The following is a 17,878-nucleotide window of genomic DNA, read 5'->3' as shown; positions in this document are numbered from 1 at the left end:
TTGTCAGCTGATAAAGACATAAACAAAATGTAGTTTATGCATACAATAAAATACTATTTGACTATAAAAAAAGAATGAAGTATTGATTCAATACTTCAATAACATGCATGAACCATGAAAAGATTAAACCAGATGAAAGAAGGCAGACATGGAAGATCACATATTGTATGATCTCATTTATATGAAATGTCTAGAAAAGGCAAATCTTTAGTGACATAAAGCTAACAGTTGCCGAGGGCTAGGGGGAAGGGAATAGGGTGGTGATTGTTAATACATACAGGGTTTCCTTCCAGGCTGATGAAAATATTTTGGAATTAGATAGTGATAATAGGATAATTCTGTGAACATACAAGAAACAAATGAATTATACACTTAAAAAGTCTGGACTTCATTATATAAAATTGTCATTTAAAAAATCAGAATAGATTCATGCAAATATAACTGCTTAATCTTTGACAAAGGTGCAAAGGTAATTCAACAGAAAAAGGACAGTCTTTTAAACAAATGGTGTTAGAACTACTTTTCATACAAAAAATGAGCCTCTTCTTAAAATTTACAATGTATAAAAAATAAACTCAAAATGGATCTTAGACCTAAATGTGTAACATAAAAATAAAACTTTCAGAAAAAAAATAAGAGAAAACCTTTATGATCTGGGATTAAGCAGAGAGTTTTAGAAATGACACCAAAAACACAATTCATAAAATAAAAAACTGATAAATTGAATTTCATCAACTCAAAGACTTCTCGTTTGCCCCTCATCCTTCTTCAGATGTGCATCCACCTCCACTAAGGTATCTTATTGGCTTATTTAGCCTTCAGGCCCATTCATTAGAAGGGATCTACTTCTTACAGGTCCATCTGTATTATCCTGCTTAGTGACACAAAGTTTAACCATACTAGGAATGAGAAACATTTCTGCTGTCGGCAGGACAAAGTTAATTGTTGCTTTCCTATTATAAACACATACTCTCCTTTCCTAATCTTAAAAAGGAAAATAATCACAACTGAAATGCTAAAATCTTTTATACTCTTCCTAACCACTGAAATCAAAAAAAAGTTTACAAACATATCTAAAAGGATTAAGAGATTAGGGATTAGATATGAAAATCAGGCAGGAAGAAAGGGGAGAGAGAAAGTTTATAGGAGAGAAAGGAGTGGAGGGAGGAAGAAATTTAGGATTATATGTCGATCTCATAAATATGAACACAAAGTCTTAAAAAAAATACTAAGTGTATTCCAGCAGATTAAAAGAAAATACATCATTACCAACTTGTTATGGCCTATTCCATCCTTCAATTTACTCCATTCATAGGAATTCACTTACACAAGTACTATCTGTAATTATGTTAGGTATGATTGCTTTGCCTAACACTGGCCCTCATAAACACCTTATGATCATCTTGGAAATGAAAAAACTTATGTGACAAAATCAATACCAATTCTCAAAAACTTATTAATGTCGGTATTTTTAAAAATCTCCAATGTGATTAAAAATACCAGAAACTTATATAGCAAATATCACACTTAAAATTAAAAAAAAAATGGGGTACTTAATAGGTATCAACAATTGCAGATTATGGACCTTATTTGGATCCTGATCCAAACACTGTCTAAAAATTCATGCTTATATGACAACCAGGGCCATATGTACATGGCTGGGTATTTGATGATAATTAGGAATTGTTAATGTTTTAAGTGTGAAGATGGTATTGAACTTTTCTTTTCAAGCCATCACATCTTTTTTTTTTTTTTTTTTAAGTTTATTTTGAGAGAGAGAGAGCAAGCAGGGGAGGGGCAGAGAGAAAGAGAATCTCAAGCAGCCTCCGTACTGTCAGTGTTGAGCTGGACGCGAGACTCAAACTGACTTGAACCAAAATCAAAGGTCAGGTGCTGAGCTGACCAACTGAGCCACCCAGGCACCCCTAAAGCCCTCACATCTTAAAGATACATGCTGAAATATGAATAAATTAGCTGGGATTTGCTTCAAAATCATTTGTGTTTAGGAAGTGAGTAGAAGTCTAGATAAAACATGGCTGGCCATATAATAATTTTTTGAAGCTGGATATTGGGTATATCAGGTTAATTACAGTAGTTTCTCTACTCTTGAATATGTTTAGAATTTTCCAAAGTTTTAAAACTCTTTTTAATTATCAAACCCAAAGAAAAAAATTAAAGAACAAAAGCAGAAAACACTAGAGAGAATATAAACTACCAGAGAACTTTCCATACATACTATTATCTAACATGATTCTATTTTTTAAAAAAGTACTTAGCTTTTAACGGAGATATACATAAAAAAAGTGCATTAATTGAATGTTTACAGTTCCACAAGTTATCACCAAAGAACCCCGAATCTGTGCAAACTCTCACTTAGGTCAAGAAACAGAATAGGACCAGCAGCTCAAAAGCTACCCTGCTGATCCTATCACAACCTCCCTGCTTCCCACTGACAGGGAACTACTCTCCTTGTATTCTAACTTCTTAAATTTTTTTTTTAATTTTTAAAAATGTTTATTTATTTTGAGAGAGTGCAAGAGAGAAAGAGAGAGATTGAAAGAGAGAGAGCAGAAGAGGGGCAGGGATAGAGAGAATGTCAAGCTGTGAGTGCAGAGAGCTGGATGCTTAACCAACTGAGCCACTGAGGTGCCCCCTAACTTCTAAGATTGTGACCATATAGTAAATACTCTATAATTTTGTGTCTGACTTCTTTTGATCAACAAGTGAAATTCACCCATGCTACCTGTACCAGTAGTTTGTTCTTTTTCACTACTTTGTAGAAAGTTATTCTCAAAATATGGGCAGTGGATTCCTGGGAACCCCCAAAACCCCTTCAGAGTTCATTTAGATATGGTTTCAGATTCCATGTTGCAACTAAACTTAACAAACTACTACTTCTCAAATTCTGGTGGCACATCAAAGAATATTCACATTTATCTGAAAAGGCTATTAAAATACTTCTCTTTTTATCGTAACACATCTATGTGAGACAAGCTTTCTTCCTACACTTCAACTAAAACATGTCACAGTGCACTGACTGCAGATACAGACATGGGAAATCACCTGTTTTCTATTAAGTCAGACATGATCGTAATTTGCAAAAATGTATAGCAATGCCATTCTTCTCACTAATTTTTGTTTGGAAAAAAACAGTTGTCATTTTACATATTTTTATTTAATGTATGCTATTCATGGTCACATGTACTGGGTTTCTCACTGTCATTTTAAATTTAATTGTAGAGTCCTGAAACCTACAAGTTTGAGAACTGTGGCTCTGCAATGTTCCCTTATGCTAATACACCATAATTAACTCATCTATTCTACTGCCCACGGATACAGGGGCTGGGTTTAGTCCAGGACTATAGCAAATAAGGATACTATGAATAATCTTGTACCTGTCTTTTGTTAGACATTATGTGCCCACTTCTGTTGAGTTTATACTTTGGAGGAGAATTGCTAGATCACAGGGCATGTTTATATACAACTTTAATAGATACGATTTTCCAAAGTGGCTAATAAGCATTTGAAATGTGGTTACTCTAATTAAGATGGGTTACAGGTATAAAACTTACATTGGATTTTGAAAACTTAATATAAAAAACACTGTAGAATACCTCAGTAATTATATTCTATTGATTATATGTTAAAATGATAGTATTTTAGATATACAGTATTGAGTTAAATAATTATTAACATTAATGACACTTGTTCCTTTTTTTTTTAATGTGGCTACTAGAAAATTTAAAACTAGGTATATGACTTACATTTGAGGTTCACATTATCTATCTGTGGGACAGTGCTGCTCCAGGAGGAAACAGAAGTAAAAGAGCCCAATAACAATACTGTATAGAAGAAGTGAGATGCTTCTGAGAAGGGCACCTTTAAGGAAGACTCCCCAAAGGAGGGAGTATCTAAAGGAAAGCCAAAGGACATGCAGGAGTTAGCTTAGCAAAGAAAGTGATAGAGGAAGGAAGGGAAGGGGCAGAGGGGACAGAATGTGCAAAGGCCAGGAGATAAGAGAACTGTGTTCAGTATAGCAGAAACATGGTGGAAGGTAGGGAGTGGTGAAGGGAAGTAACAAGAGACGAAAAAGGTAAAAACTAGCCAGATTATGAAGGACCGAGTGAATTATGCTTGTATTTTAAGAACAGGGAACTACTGTTGGGTTTTAAGCAAGAAAGTTACATAACTGTATCTGTACTTTAGAAAAGCCACTCTGGCTGCTGCTGCTGTGTATCTGATTAAATCTGAACAAGACTAGGGGCGCCTGGGTGGCTCGGTCTGTTAAGCGTCCGACTTTGGCTCAGGTCATGATCTCGCGGTCTGTGAGTTCAAGCCCTGCATCAGGCTCTGTGCTGGCTGCTCAGAGCCTGGAGCCTGTTTCAGATTCTGTGTCTCCCTCTCTCTCTGCCCTTCCCCTGTTCATGCTCTGTCTCTCTCTCTCTGTCTCAAAAATAAATAAATGTTAAAAAAAAAATTAAAAAAAATCTGAACAAGACTAGAGTCATGATTAGTTGGGAGCTGTTACAATAACGTAGACAAAAAAAAAAAAAAAAAAAAAAAAATGATGGGCCTGTACACAAAGAGTAGAGAACACAGCAGTAGAGGTATGTGAACCTTAGGCAAAATCACTGCTATCAAATTCAGTTTCCTCTATACGTACCCTCATATTCTAAGTCTTGGTGAAAAGTTTTAGGGTCACTAGAATGGGCAATAATAATTTCAAGAAACTGATTTTTAATTCAGAATATACAGGATACAAAGATTTATCTTTTCTCCAATTTGGTAACTTAACACCTAAATGATGCTTTAATAATCAATGAAATTAAGTTAAGGAAAGGCTTGCTTTCTTACTTAAGAGGTAAATCTCAACTACTAAATGTGGTACTGTGCGCTATGTAATCTATTCAGTATTAAAAGACTAGCACAATTTCCTGTTTCTCTAAAAACTGAAATGTAAGTAAATTAAAGGTAGATACCAATTCACTCTCATTCAGTGGTACGAACGTGAGTGTAAAACCATTTCGCTTCTTCAGTAAACTGATACTAGCAGGGCAGTGAGTTATCAAATATTTAAAAGTCAACTAGAAAACTACTTTGTCAGTTTCATTTATTTTGAAATTTTGGAACCTTCTAAAGTTGTATCCTCTGTAAATAAACTGCAACCCAGGGGAATAAAGACAAAAAAGGTCACTTAAGTTTTTGTTGCCCCTTCTAAGACATAAAGCAATCTTTAATTGACCACTTAATATAAAGCATTTAATTTGGGCAAACAGGTCCTTGAAATCTAACTTTTGTTCTATCCTTTGCTTCTTACCTGAAATACTCTTCTTTTCTTATTTTTTAATGTTTATTTTTGAGAGAGAGATGAAATACTTTTAAAACACTGTAGAAAGTTATGTTCTATACTTATTTCATTGACAAAACTGATAGTCTTTAGAACTGAGTTCTCCGCAGGCCACTTGTTAAGCCTCTCCCCTAAATCCTCATTCCTTCTTGTCATGTGTTGTAGAGCTGTTCACCACAATACCCCTTCTTGCGCTGAGTGTTCTTAGCCTTCCCTTTTCTAGACTGAATAACAGAAACTTACCTTCCTAATGACCTAAACTGCTCTAATGAATTGTGGAACCTCTCCTCTCTCCTCCACTCACCAGATCCCATGTCATATTACTTTAAGAAATCTCTATCTTCCCACCCTGAAACTTAGAGGCCTAAGTACACTGGAGCTGGTATTTTCCTCCTTCCCTCTTGTGACGAGAGGAAGCATCCCTTTCTTTCCTAGCAAAAAGCCAATCCATACTCTTCTATCTGCACTATCACTACCTTTGTCCAAACTCCCATGTCTCTCACCTGGATCACAGCCAAAGCCTGATCACCCCATCTCTACTCTTGTCTACTTCACAAGTCTCCACACAGCGGGCAAAAGTGACTCTTTTCAAACCGTAAATCACACCAGGTCCACTTAAACCTCTTATATAGTTATACTTAAAATAAACCCAAACTCTTTACCACGGTTTCCAAAGCCCTGAGTTCTTGCCTAAGATTCTAAGCTCACCTTGTCGGTCTCCCTTATGACCACTGTGCTCATCTACACTGGTTTTATTCATTTACCTACAACACATCAGCTCTTCTACATCAGCACCTGCTTGATTCTGGGTCTTTCAAACGTGGTTCCCAAGTGCAAGGATCTCTTTTCCCAATCATAATATGGTTAGCCATCCTTTGGGTCTTACAAATGTCTCTGCAAGGAAGTCTTCTAATTACCGTGTCTGTTATTCACTATCTCAGCCTCTTGTGAGTTTCTTACTGTAACTTACTCACTAGACTATAAACCTTATGAGGGCAGAAACTAGGTCCATCAGCTTGTTGTGCCTTACACAGTGCCAGACAAAAGCGAACGCTCAAGGAATATTTGCTAACTGAATGAATGAGTAAAGAGACAGGATTAGGTTACAATCCCAGCTCTACTACTCCCTAGTGGTTGGATCTTAGATAAGGCACAACCTTTCTGAGCTTCAATTTTCTCTTCTATAGAAAAGGGGCAAACACCTGATAGGACTGCTGAATAAGACCTACTGAAGATTAACCGGCAATAAATAAAAACCAAGCACAGAATCTGAACTTAATAAATGTTACAAACTTAATTTAATAAACGTTAGTTTCCTTCCCTTCTTTCTTTTGCTTAGACAGTGAGAATTCCTTAAGCTAATTCAGTATTGAAAATATGCATAGAAAGATAGATCTATATATAAACCCATTGTTGCATATACTTAAAAGACTGATGATATGCATCTCAACAGATGGACTGGTAACTTGTATTTGCAGGATCTAATCCTATGCTTTAGAAAATGGGAATAAGTAGTGTACATCTATTACTCACTTCTCCCCAAAAAACGGTGGGGGTGGGGGAGGGGGAGGAGAAAAAGAAAACAAGAGGGAAAGGTAACCTTAGAAATTAGAGATCATTAACTCAACTTCAATTCCTAGGTTTAGAACAACCTCCACTTACCTATAAAGACTTGCAGAAAAAACAAGATTAATACTTATTCTAAAATAAAAACATGTTCTATTTGCTTAAATCTATACAAATCTCATCTATATTTACTTACCTCCCTTTTTTACCTTTCATTCTTTAAACTGTAAGAGCATTGAGAAAAGAAAAAGAAAAAAAACAAGAAAAAACCTCAACTACAAAAACACCTCAAATCAGACACACAAAAAGGTTTCACTGTTCCCTTAATTTCTTGATAAGCTTTAAATGGTCTAACCACAAAAGTCAGTCTTTTCTTTCCATTTTCTTTAACTGCTGCTCACTTTTCAGCCTGACATCACTTTTATGTTTTTGTCAGAGATTTTACTTTCTAGGAACCTTCGAAACCATTTATGATACATCATTCAAATCTCCACCATATTCTTCCTAGAACATAGCTAGCCCTCTGACAGTGGTCATTTAATAGTCTCTGCCCGATAACTGCTAATAATTTTTAAGAAATGTGCTGTATACCTTCATATTCTCCCCAGGATATGGATATAATTTAGATTCTAAACCCAAGGAAGGGTTTATGTTAAGCAATTAATTCAGTTTTATTCAACATATTTTATGTAATCAAGCTTGACTTTTTTAGAAGTAATTGGAATCTGGTTTAGATTTTTTTCCTCACGTTCCAGTTATTTCTACAACCTTTCTAAAATTGGAACTTCTAGTCTATCCTTAAACTGGAAATTTATAAAATGCTGTTGAATGTTCCACAAAATTCATGGGAAAAGATTTACCATTAGATAGAAAATGCAAGGTAAAAAGAGTATTTTATGTTACCACAACCCTCTGTAACAGTACTGTGTATGGCAAAGACTTTTGACTATAATTAGCCGAAAACCAGTTCAAAGAAGAATTTTATCACAGGCCAGTCATGTATGCCAAGAAGAGTTCTTACTGCTATCAAATGCTCTGGCAGCAAGTAGCCACAAACTAACCACCTGCAGTTCTCCAAGGCTATTGTAAAATGATATACAAATACCACAAACATTTCAAATTACATTTTAAAACTTCATCTAGGGCCATGTTCTCACACTAGGAACTGCAATCTATTAATGGGTCCAAAATAATGAGTCCAACCAGCAAATGAAGAATGTTGGGTGCATCACAGGTAGTAAAAGTATTATTTCATGGTTTTGTTCATGGTATTTATTTCGTTTTGTCTGTGTACTGGGAGTAACATAAAATGTATTTTAAGGGTGGGTTTCAGTAAGGAAAAAAAAAGTTAGAAAACACTGATCGGGAAGTGGAAAAAGGATAAAACAATGGAACTGTTACAATTACCAACTTATGGCTTGGGAGATGAGCCAATCAACAGCTTCTGTTGACTAGGACACAGTTTCTGGAAACCTCCATGCACTTGCAAAAGCCAGACATCCCTATGTGAGATCTGAAAAAGCACCTTCTCCTATAGTCGGCCTAGGACAGTGCCCAGCAAAGCTCACAGTTGTTTCCACTAATGTTCTTATTCCTTCCAAATTCCAAAGACAGAAGTCAACTTTTACTTTTACTTTTACTAACTCTCAGGGACATTCAATAGTTAAGTTATAGCAGCTAAGATAGAGTAGCTCCTGAAAGATAATTATTGGTTCTCAAACGACTACTTCGTTTTTTTTTTTTTAATGTTTTTTCATTTATTTATTTTTGAGAGAGAGAGCACAAGTGGGGAGGGTCAGAGAGAGAAGGAGACAGAATCCGAAGCAGGCTCCAGGCTCTGAGCTGTCAGCACAGAGACCGACGTGGCGCTCGAACCCACAAACTGTGAGATCATGACCTGAGCCAAAGTCGGACGTTTAACCGACTGAGCCACCCAGGCACCCCACCAAACAAACAGCTACTTCTAAAAAACATTACTATATTCCATATCACAATTTAGAGTTTCAAGTAAGGCCTTAACATTCAGAAAAGTAACTTGGAAGTAAAACAGTCACACTATTCCACTAATATGGTCACATTTAACAGTCACAAACATAGGCCACTAAAATGGCCATGTGAAGAGAATAAAAGCCAAAATAAGCAGACTTATTTTATTTATTTGAGAGAGAAAGAGTGCAGCCCTGAGCAAGGTGGGGGGGTGGGGAGGAGAGGGGGACAAGGGGAGAGAGGGAGGGAGGGAGAAGGAAGGAGAGGGAGAGAATCTTAAGCAGGCTCCGCGTTCAGCTCCATCCCACGACCCTGGGATCTTGATCTGAGCCAAAATCAAGAGTACGACACTCAACTGACTGAGCCACCCAAGCGCCCCCAGATTTTTTAAAAAGATACATGAAATGTTCCAAGATTCAAGACACAACCTGGAGCCATTTAATACTGCCATTAATGCAGAAGACTCATTCTGTGAAGAGTTAGTTTGGAACTGCCTACATATTGAGCAACCTGCTTTTTTTCACTGAGCCTATGTTAAGAGTTACTCTCAACACTCAGTTGTTTTAACAATAATTTCTAATTATTTTTGAAGCCATTTAAAAACACGTTTTGATGCATAAGGTACAGTTTCATAAATTACACCTAATATCTGTTCTAAAGGCCCAGTGTGATGAGTATTTCTCAGTAATACTCCTCACTAGTGCATATTCAAGTTAAACAAACCCCACTATTTATATAGAAGCACATCCCCCCATATTATTGTTATAGCTTTTTTTTTTTTCTCATGTAAACCCACATATGGCTGGACAGACAAAAGAGGACAAAAGTATAGCTGTAAAGAGAATTTCCCCAGTTGCAGGGTGAAGGGTCTCTGCTCACATAGTTTTAATATTCTGCCTGGCTCACTACCTCCTTTTTTCTTATACTTTGAAACTTGCTGTGGCTGGAGACATCAACCCTGGCACAATTACTTGCTAGTTTTATAACATGGTCCCACACTGTTGGAAAAGGAGTTTCCTTCTTTGCCTACCAACAGTTCGTCACTAAACATAAATTCCAAAAGATAAATCTTTGATAAGCACCTACTAGAAAGTCGTTTTGTGTACAAGTACAAAAGAATGTACCAAGACAAATTACAAGGTTCACAGCCTCTTATCCCTGGAGGCAAAAAGACTTTTAGTTCAAACACTAATGACACAGATTTTCATGAAAGAGCTAAAAGAGCTCATTTATTTATCTATTCTGATCAGACATCTCTAGGATTCAATTCTGACTATAGCAGAGGACAAAGCAGGACACTTCTAATCACCCCAGATTAAAGATGCCTTCTTGCTTTCTTCTCTCTTCTGGGCCATTACACCAAACCTAGGGCAGAACTATACCCACCTTCAGGCTAGAAGAAACAACATAATAGCTTATTGATCTCTGGTGTAGACCCAAACCCACAAGTCATCATGCAAGTGGGAATCACAGCTACTCGGTGCAACTAATACTCAAAAGTCACGCACAGGGTTTTCTGATCACACACAGGCATACCATTCACAATTACCACGTCGAATGCAAACCTTCCCCTGCCCTAAACAAACGAAAATGCACACTATATATAATGTATAATATATATAATACAGTATAATAATACATTAATCAGATCAGGCAGAGAGCAACACATTTTGAATCACACTGAAAAACTATTTTGGTTGCTAGTAAATGTTAACTTACGGTCATTAAATTCATTTGCAGTAATTTCTCAGGTTCTAACAGTTACCATCGCATTCGATTCCACAGATAAATGCTTCAAAAGCGGTAATATTGCTCACGAAGTACATACTGACTGAACTCCCATCACCATACCATTAGTGGAATTAGTGTTCGTGGCAAATGACTTAGACGTCTTATAAGTGAAATTTCTCAAGGAATGGCAACTCCTATTTACAGTATTTCCTTCTGAAGATATCCAAACACCACGCTAAGTAGTAAATGTTAAGCGTGTTCACAGAAACACCTTTTCAATGCGTTCAACTGATAAACTAAGAACGGTGAAGTCAGAAGTGGAACTCAAAGTCTCAAGCAATGAATGTTCTAATTAATTCCATTCAGCTCTAGTTCAGACCCTGATGTAACATAAAGCTTAGACCTCGCACACAGTCTCCAGCCTTCTCTCAACCTCAAAGGAGTGAGTATATGCAACGCAATCCACAGACTGGAATGAAGCAACAGTGACAACATTAGCGGCCAATGATGGATGAAATGACAAATGAACCAGGAGTCGGGGCAGACATCTACGCCCTAAGGGAGAGAGTGAGGTGGGGCTGGAAACTATTTTCTGGCCTTCTCCCGCGTACTGCTCCCAGAGAAGGGACAGGATCCAGCACGCCCGGGAGCAGCGGAGCCTCGGCCTCCGAGGTGCAGGAGTGGGACGAGAGCGGTAGGCTGCTTTTTCAGGGAGTGGGGAGAATGGGGAATTGGTGCGGTGGGAATTTCACTGGGGAGAGAACTTCCTGACCCCGGAAGGGTCGGGGGTGGCAGGACCGTCCCGAGAGCGGCGAGGGCGACCTCCTCTTCCTTCTCACAGTCATACATCTTTGTGTGCGTGGATTGTGCAAGGGGCCCTCGAGTCCAGGTCGGGAAGTCCGCCCACCACCCCCTCGCTCCACCGGGACTCCCTCCGGCCGGGACGCCCAAACCCCTCTCCGACAACCCCGAGGGTCTAGAGGTGGTGAGCGGACGAAAGCATCTTCGTGTGTGGACACCCCTCCGGGGCATCCACCCCTCGCCGGGTCTTTGTCCCGTCGGCGGTGGGGTCTCTCCCCGGTTCTCCCGGGGAACCCCTGTCCTGGAGGCCTCGGGGCCCAGGGTCGCCCCAGCTTTGTTCGGTCAGCGGGGGGCAGGGACGCGGACACTTACCGTACACTCCGGCGAGGAAAAGCAAGACCAACGCAGACCTCCACCGCGGAGACTCTTTTGTGCTCCAGCGACGGGCCATAACCACGGCAGATGGAGGGAGCGAGGATGAGATGGAGGAGGAGGAGGAGGAGGAGGAGGAGGAGGAGGAGGAGGAGGAGAAGGAGGAGGAGGAGGAGGAGGAGAAAGAGGAGGAGGAGGAGGAGGAGGAGGAGGAGGAGGAGGAGGAGGAGGAGCAGCTGGGGCCAGACGCCGCCGCCACCGAGCCCCCGGCTGCTCCCTGCGCGCTCCGCGGCGGCGGGAGGGGGAGGGGAGGGGCCACCGCCGTCGCCCGCCCGCGCTCCCTCCCTCCGGCCCTCCCTCCGCAGCACGCCAGCTCCCACCTCCGGCGGCGCGACAGCCCTACGCGGGGCGCTTTCCCCGGGGCAGGGGCAGGCCGAGCGCGCACAGGCGCTGGGCGAGGGGGCGGCGGAAGCGCCGACTCCGGCCTCGCACTGCACAGGCTAGCCGGCGCCGCCACCCGCCAGACGGAGCGCGAGCCGGGACCCGCGCTCATCCGTGCGATCGGCAATCACCTGGCCCGCCTGCCTTGGTTCCCGCCCCGCGTTCAGCCGGTCTTTCCAAGTCTCGGGGACCGTTTCCCCGCGAGTAGAGCCAGATGAGTAAGGCAGTGCCAATCGATGAGCGAGCAAGCGAACGCCGGCCGCTAGGTTCCCGCGAGCTGGGGAGCGGGGCCCCGCAGTGGAGCTCCGCCGCAGTCGGAGGCCTCCTCGCTGCCCCTACGGGTGGTGTGAGGGCAAGTTGGGAGGCTGAGGATGGTTGTGCGTGCGGGGAGAGTGGGTGAACGGCGGCTAGGAACTTGGGAGTTCCTCTCCCCTACCCCTGCTTGCGTCCGCTTACTATCTGCGCAGAGCTCAGGGTGTGTGGGTGCCTTAGTGCTGCCTTCTCCGGCCGGCTTAGTGTGCACGCGTGCTGAGATGCTCGTGCTGGACACCCATGCTCAAGGTGCCCGGCGAGAGTCCAGCAAGCCTAGAGCGCGGTGCTCTTCCAGTCTAGCGTGGAAGCCGCGGGAAGCAGTTTGACTTCGCAGGGTAGGGCGGGATGCGCGGCTGGAGAAGGTGCGGAGGGTGGGGGGCGTGGGGTGTCTTTTCTACATTCCCTGATTTCCCTAAGCATCTTCTCCCAATCACAGCGAGTGCGACTCCTTCCCTTGACACTCCGTAGCACTTTCTAGATACTTTTGTAGTGACACTGGCACGTCAGACCTTCCGCCGTGTAGTTTTAAAGTGTTTGTCTATTTTTAAAGTGTTTGTCTATACGTCTCCTCTCCCTTACTGATATCATTGGCCTTTACATGCACTCCCCTGGCTATTCATTGAAGACCTACAAAGCGCTATGCTGTCTCCTAGACACAGGTTAACTCTTTTTAACCCCCAACAGCCTCGTGAGATTTTACCCACATTTTATAAATAAGAAAATGAGACTCGGAGAGGTTAAATTACCCCAAACGAGACAGCAAATAAATAGTTTGAAACAATTTTTCTCATTCCAAATTCAAGACTGTTTCCCCTGTGTCACAGTTTACTCTGTAGCACAATGCTTAGTGCATAGGAGGTAAATGTTAAATTTTAAGATATACATTTTGAAGGTACATTTAGGCTTTGCCTCTATCCTCTACCGATTCGTCCCCTTAAAAAAATATATATATTTTTTTCCAGGAAATGGTATTTCAAAAAAAAAGCGTATTAGAAAACAATAGAAAATCCAACAATTAATAAATTTTGTATAAGCTGACAAAAAGAAAAAAACAAAAAAACAATGGAAATCCAAAAAGTGTTTTCCGTTCTCATTGGAGAAGAAGCAGCAGCTTCTTTGTTTTTCATTAAACAGCCAGCAGTTGTCTGTCCTAGTTTTAGGATTCTGGATTCTATTTCATTGTTTCTTTAGACCTTTTTCTAGAAATTGCGCTGCCATGATAGCTGTGCGTAGGACAGGACACAAAACGAAGAGAGCCTAGACTGCATCTTCCCCTCTCCACTTTTAGTACCATTCCCATTCAAGGAACAGTATCCCCAAGACAGGGCACACAGTGTCATCAGTCCCGTGACACATGCATTGACACCCTTCCCACCAACTATACTTGGTCCTCCACACAGACCTGTCTTCTGGGATGTATCAAGTTCTCAAACTTGTCTCAGGGTCCATTTGAAAACACTTAAAATTTGGCGAGGACTCCAAAGAGCGTTTGTTTATGTAGGTCATATCTAGGGATATTTACTGTTTAGAAATTAAAACAGAAGTTTAAAATATTTGTAAATTCACTGAAAATAAAAATTACAAGTTAACTTCGTTTTACAAAACAAAAGTTGGTGAGAAGTGTGGCATTGTTTCCATCTTTGTAAATCTTGATGTCTGGCTTAATAGAAGACAGCTGGATTCTCATATCTGCTTCTGCATTCAATCTGTTGCAATATGTTGTTTTGGTTGAAGTATACGAAGAGAATTCAGACTCACACAGATACACAATCGGCAAAGGGAGGATCTCATGTACCTCCCCGGGATTCTCAGATAAAACTTTGAGAACTCTTGATCTAGGTGTCTATCTTAACACCTTTGAAACCTGAGTACTTTGTTTCTCTTTGCAAAGAATTAATAAATATCTATTCTAAGGGATTAGAAGAATAGTGCTTCAATGTACACCAGCCAAGGATATTTATGTTGCATGAAGGAACATTTTTATTTATACATAATCTAATTCTGATAGACTATCCAGACATTTGGTAAGCAACACAGCACAGAATACATATTCAGTATTACCCCTTCTTACCTAATCTATCTAACCTGGCATCTAAGTGTCTACTGGGCTAATAAATAGCTTCTACAAAAAAAGCACTTAGAAATTTATAAAAACTGTATACAGTAGTAAGTATCGGTGAACAGTTTTATTGCAGTTGGACTGACGGTTTAGCTTGGCCAGTGTTCCTGTCTACACCCTATGAAACATAAAGTGTGCTCCTGAGACTCATATGGTTCTTAATCTGGATCTCTGGATCCACAGATGGGTTTCAAGGGGTCCCTTAATCCTCCTGAAAGTGTAGGAAAATTTTGTGCGCATGTCTTCCTATAGGCATAAGTTTCATTTTTTTCAGAAGATTCTTAAAGTGTGTGTGAACCATTTTAAAACGTTTAAGAAAGATTAAATGAAGCAACTATTTGAGTTGCTTTTTTTTTTTTTAAACATGCATTTATTTTTGAGAGAGAGAGGGGTGGGGAGGGGCAGAGAGAGGGAGACAGAGGATCCGAAGCAGGCTGTGATCTGTGAGCTGGAGCCAATTGGAGGGCTCAAACCATGAGGTCGTGAGGTCATGACCTGAACCAAGAGTCAGCCCTTCAACCCACTGAGCCACCCAGGGGCCCCTGTGTTGCTTCATAATCCTTTTCCAATGGTTCTCAAACTCCTCAAAGGCATGCATTCAGGAGTGGAGAAGTATATAGACTGTTTCTTTTTCCCTTGGCATATTCTGAAAAGGGCCACAGTCCTTCATTTTATGGAGACATGCCCTTAAATAATCCTTTTGTTTTGATTTTAAACTTCTTCTTCCTTGTTCGGTTATCACTGTATATAATGGTTTAATTTTCACTCTTGTCACCAATAAAAACTCATTCCTTCTAGTGTAGACCCTGTTCCATTTAGTAGCATTTGAAAATCTCATCAACACTGTGAGGTTAGACTGGGAATTTAAGTCTACCACTCTGAGCATCATCTTTTATTGGAAAGAAAATTGATGATAGTGGTTTTTCTATTTGGCATGCTGCCAGGCAAAGCTAAATCTTTTAACTCCTCCTCAAAGGAATATCATATTTAAAAAAGAAAAGCCAACTTGATAAACACATATAACTAAAAGGGAAAGAAAAAATTTTCAAATTGAAGTTACATAAATAAGGTATCTTTACAAGCAAATTGTAATTTCCATTGGAGTTGAGTAATACAGGATAGCAAATGAGATCCATCAATCTAGGCAACTTCTATACCAGTTCCCTAGCACATTTATTGTGGTTATTATTTATTATGTTCTGTGCTCTGACAGCATACCCAGCATTGTACCAAGTAGTCAAAGACATAATCCTGGCTCTAAATTAAATAGCCCAATCCACATAGATTTAGTTTTGCCCTCGTAAACCTACTTTTTAATTGTAAAACCCAACTGTAGAGCATGCGTGATTTTACAGTGCTAAACACATCTCTCGTAGACATATGTAGCGGTTGCCCCTACCAAGAAAAAGGAGGGAAGAGGGAATTAACTACAGACATTGGTACTTATACTCTGAGTGTTTTTGTTGTTTAATTGCTAGATTTCCAAATGCATTTAGATGTGTTAATTTTAAGCTCTTCGTATGATTGATTGAGGATGTGAGCTGGAGATGCTCATAGAATAGAATCTTATCCCCTATGAGCCCATCAGAAGTGAATTTGGCAATTGTAATGGCAACACAATGGCTCTTTATAGGCTAATTTCAGACACGTATAAGTTATTTGTTTATATTTTGCCCATGTCCAAAAAGGATTTGTGATCCCCAGTGTATTTGTAGTAGACTATAGTTGTTAAAAGTGTAGATCTTAAGAGTTTAACAGAGCTGAGTTAACCTTGGTAAAGTAACCCAACCCTTTGTGTCTCTTATTCCCACCTACAAAATCAGGAGAAAAAATGGGGCATCATTAAATTACGTACCTGCCTTAAGTGGGATAATAATAATTGCTAATATATGTTGAGTGCTCATGGTATACTACACATTTCATCCTCAAACAATCCTCTGATGTTGATACTATTATTTACTCCCCCTTTTCAAATGAATAAACAGGCACAGAAAAGTTCAGTAATGTTATCAAGATCACAGATAGTAAATAATCAGTATTTACACTCAGGCAGTCTAACTCCAGAGCATGCTGTCTTAATCATTCTACCATGTTGTATGTAAAGCACTGAATAGAATGCTAGGCACCTAGTAGATACTCAATAAATGGCAGTTACTGTTATTAAACATATAAATGACATAAGCAAAAAAAAATGCTTATTCTCTAATATCATATAATTTAAAATAAAATGTACAGAGTTATTTTCTGTCTTCCTTTTATTTCCTGGAAGTAGCTGATAGCACTGTTAGTTTGGTTAAAGTTAGACTTAAGCCTCTTTTAGATTTCTTTTTAAAAAGAAGAGTTATTTTAAAAAAAATTTATTTCCTTGAATTTTGGAAAACATCAAGTGAGTATCAGTTAGATGAAGCATAAGTCTGACTTTTTGGTGCTTGTACTAATTTTTTTTTTTTTTGGTGACCTTGTAGTCATTATTTATAGTTTCCTTTCAAGATCAGAGAACCTTAGGTTGCTTATCGCCCTAATCTTTAGAAAAGATCTATGACAGATTTTTCTGATCCCAAAGAATACATCAAATCATATAAAACTGCTCAGTCATCAGGCCATGAAAACAGAGGTCATTTCTACTAAAGAATAGATTACTCCAGCTTCATCATGAAAAGAATATTCTCCTTGGAAATACCCAGGCGGGTTTGCATTTTGAATATGTACCAGCTGTGATGGAAAAGAACAGTCTAATCCTTTCGATTCCTGTAGTCCACTGCCTCACTTGCACAGCAGGGGACGTGAAAGAAATAGTGTCAAAAAGCATTTCGGTATAAAAATTTTATTCTCATACCCAATGAAATGAATTAAGTAACTGAAGAAAAGTTAAGCACCTCAGAACATTGTATCAGTTGGTTCTAGTCACCAAGTCGCTTAACTGCAGCCACCAAAACTTTTTTTCCAGGTCAATTATTAGCTCTGCTTAAGTACTGACACCGCTGAGACGGAAACCCCAATTTATAAATACTCATCTGTACAAAATTTCATGAAATAGTTTTAGCCCTTTCAACACGGGGCTTAAGGGTAATTACTGGCAATTAGCAAGTGGCGAAACAGCTATGAGGAAGCTGCTTCAGCTGGCCCGTGAATGAGAAAAAGGACAGTCCCAGAGCACATTGTGCTGACTTTGCTGTCTCTGGATTACATTCCCAGCAGCGCTA

General features: G+C 39.8%; 1 protein-coding gene across 2 annotated transcripts in view; it reads right to left on the bottom strand.

The window, feature by feature from the left end:
• Window positions 1-11,912, bottom strand: part of LRP12 (LDL receptor related protein 12) — a 75,267-nt gene extending 63,355 nt beyond the window's left edge. For both annotated transcript variants that reach the window (XM_047088970.1, XM_047088971.1), the window contains exon 1: window positions 11,804-11,912. In XM_047088970.1, coding sequence (XP_046944926.1) covers window positions 11,804-11,882 — 79 coding nt within the window. In that variant the 5' untranslated portion in view covers window positions 11,883-11,912. The remainder of the gene's footprint in view (window positions 1-11,803) is intronic.
• Window positions 11,913-17,878: the final 5,966 nt, after the last annotated feature.

The sequence above is a fragment of the Lynx rufus genome, unplaced genomic scaffold, assembly GCF_022079265.1.
Source record: "Lynx rufus isolate CCGP_SWC_20201006 ecotype Redwood Valley unplaced genomic scaffold, mLynRuf1.p SCAF_26, whole genome shotgun sequence".
Lineage (NCBI taxonomy): Eukaryota > Metazoa > Chordata > Mammalia > Carnivora > Felidae > Lynx > Lynx rufus.
Note: the sequence above shows the minus strand (reverse complement) of the source record. Positions and strands in the feature narration are given on the sequence as shown.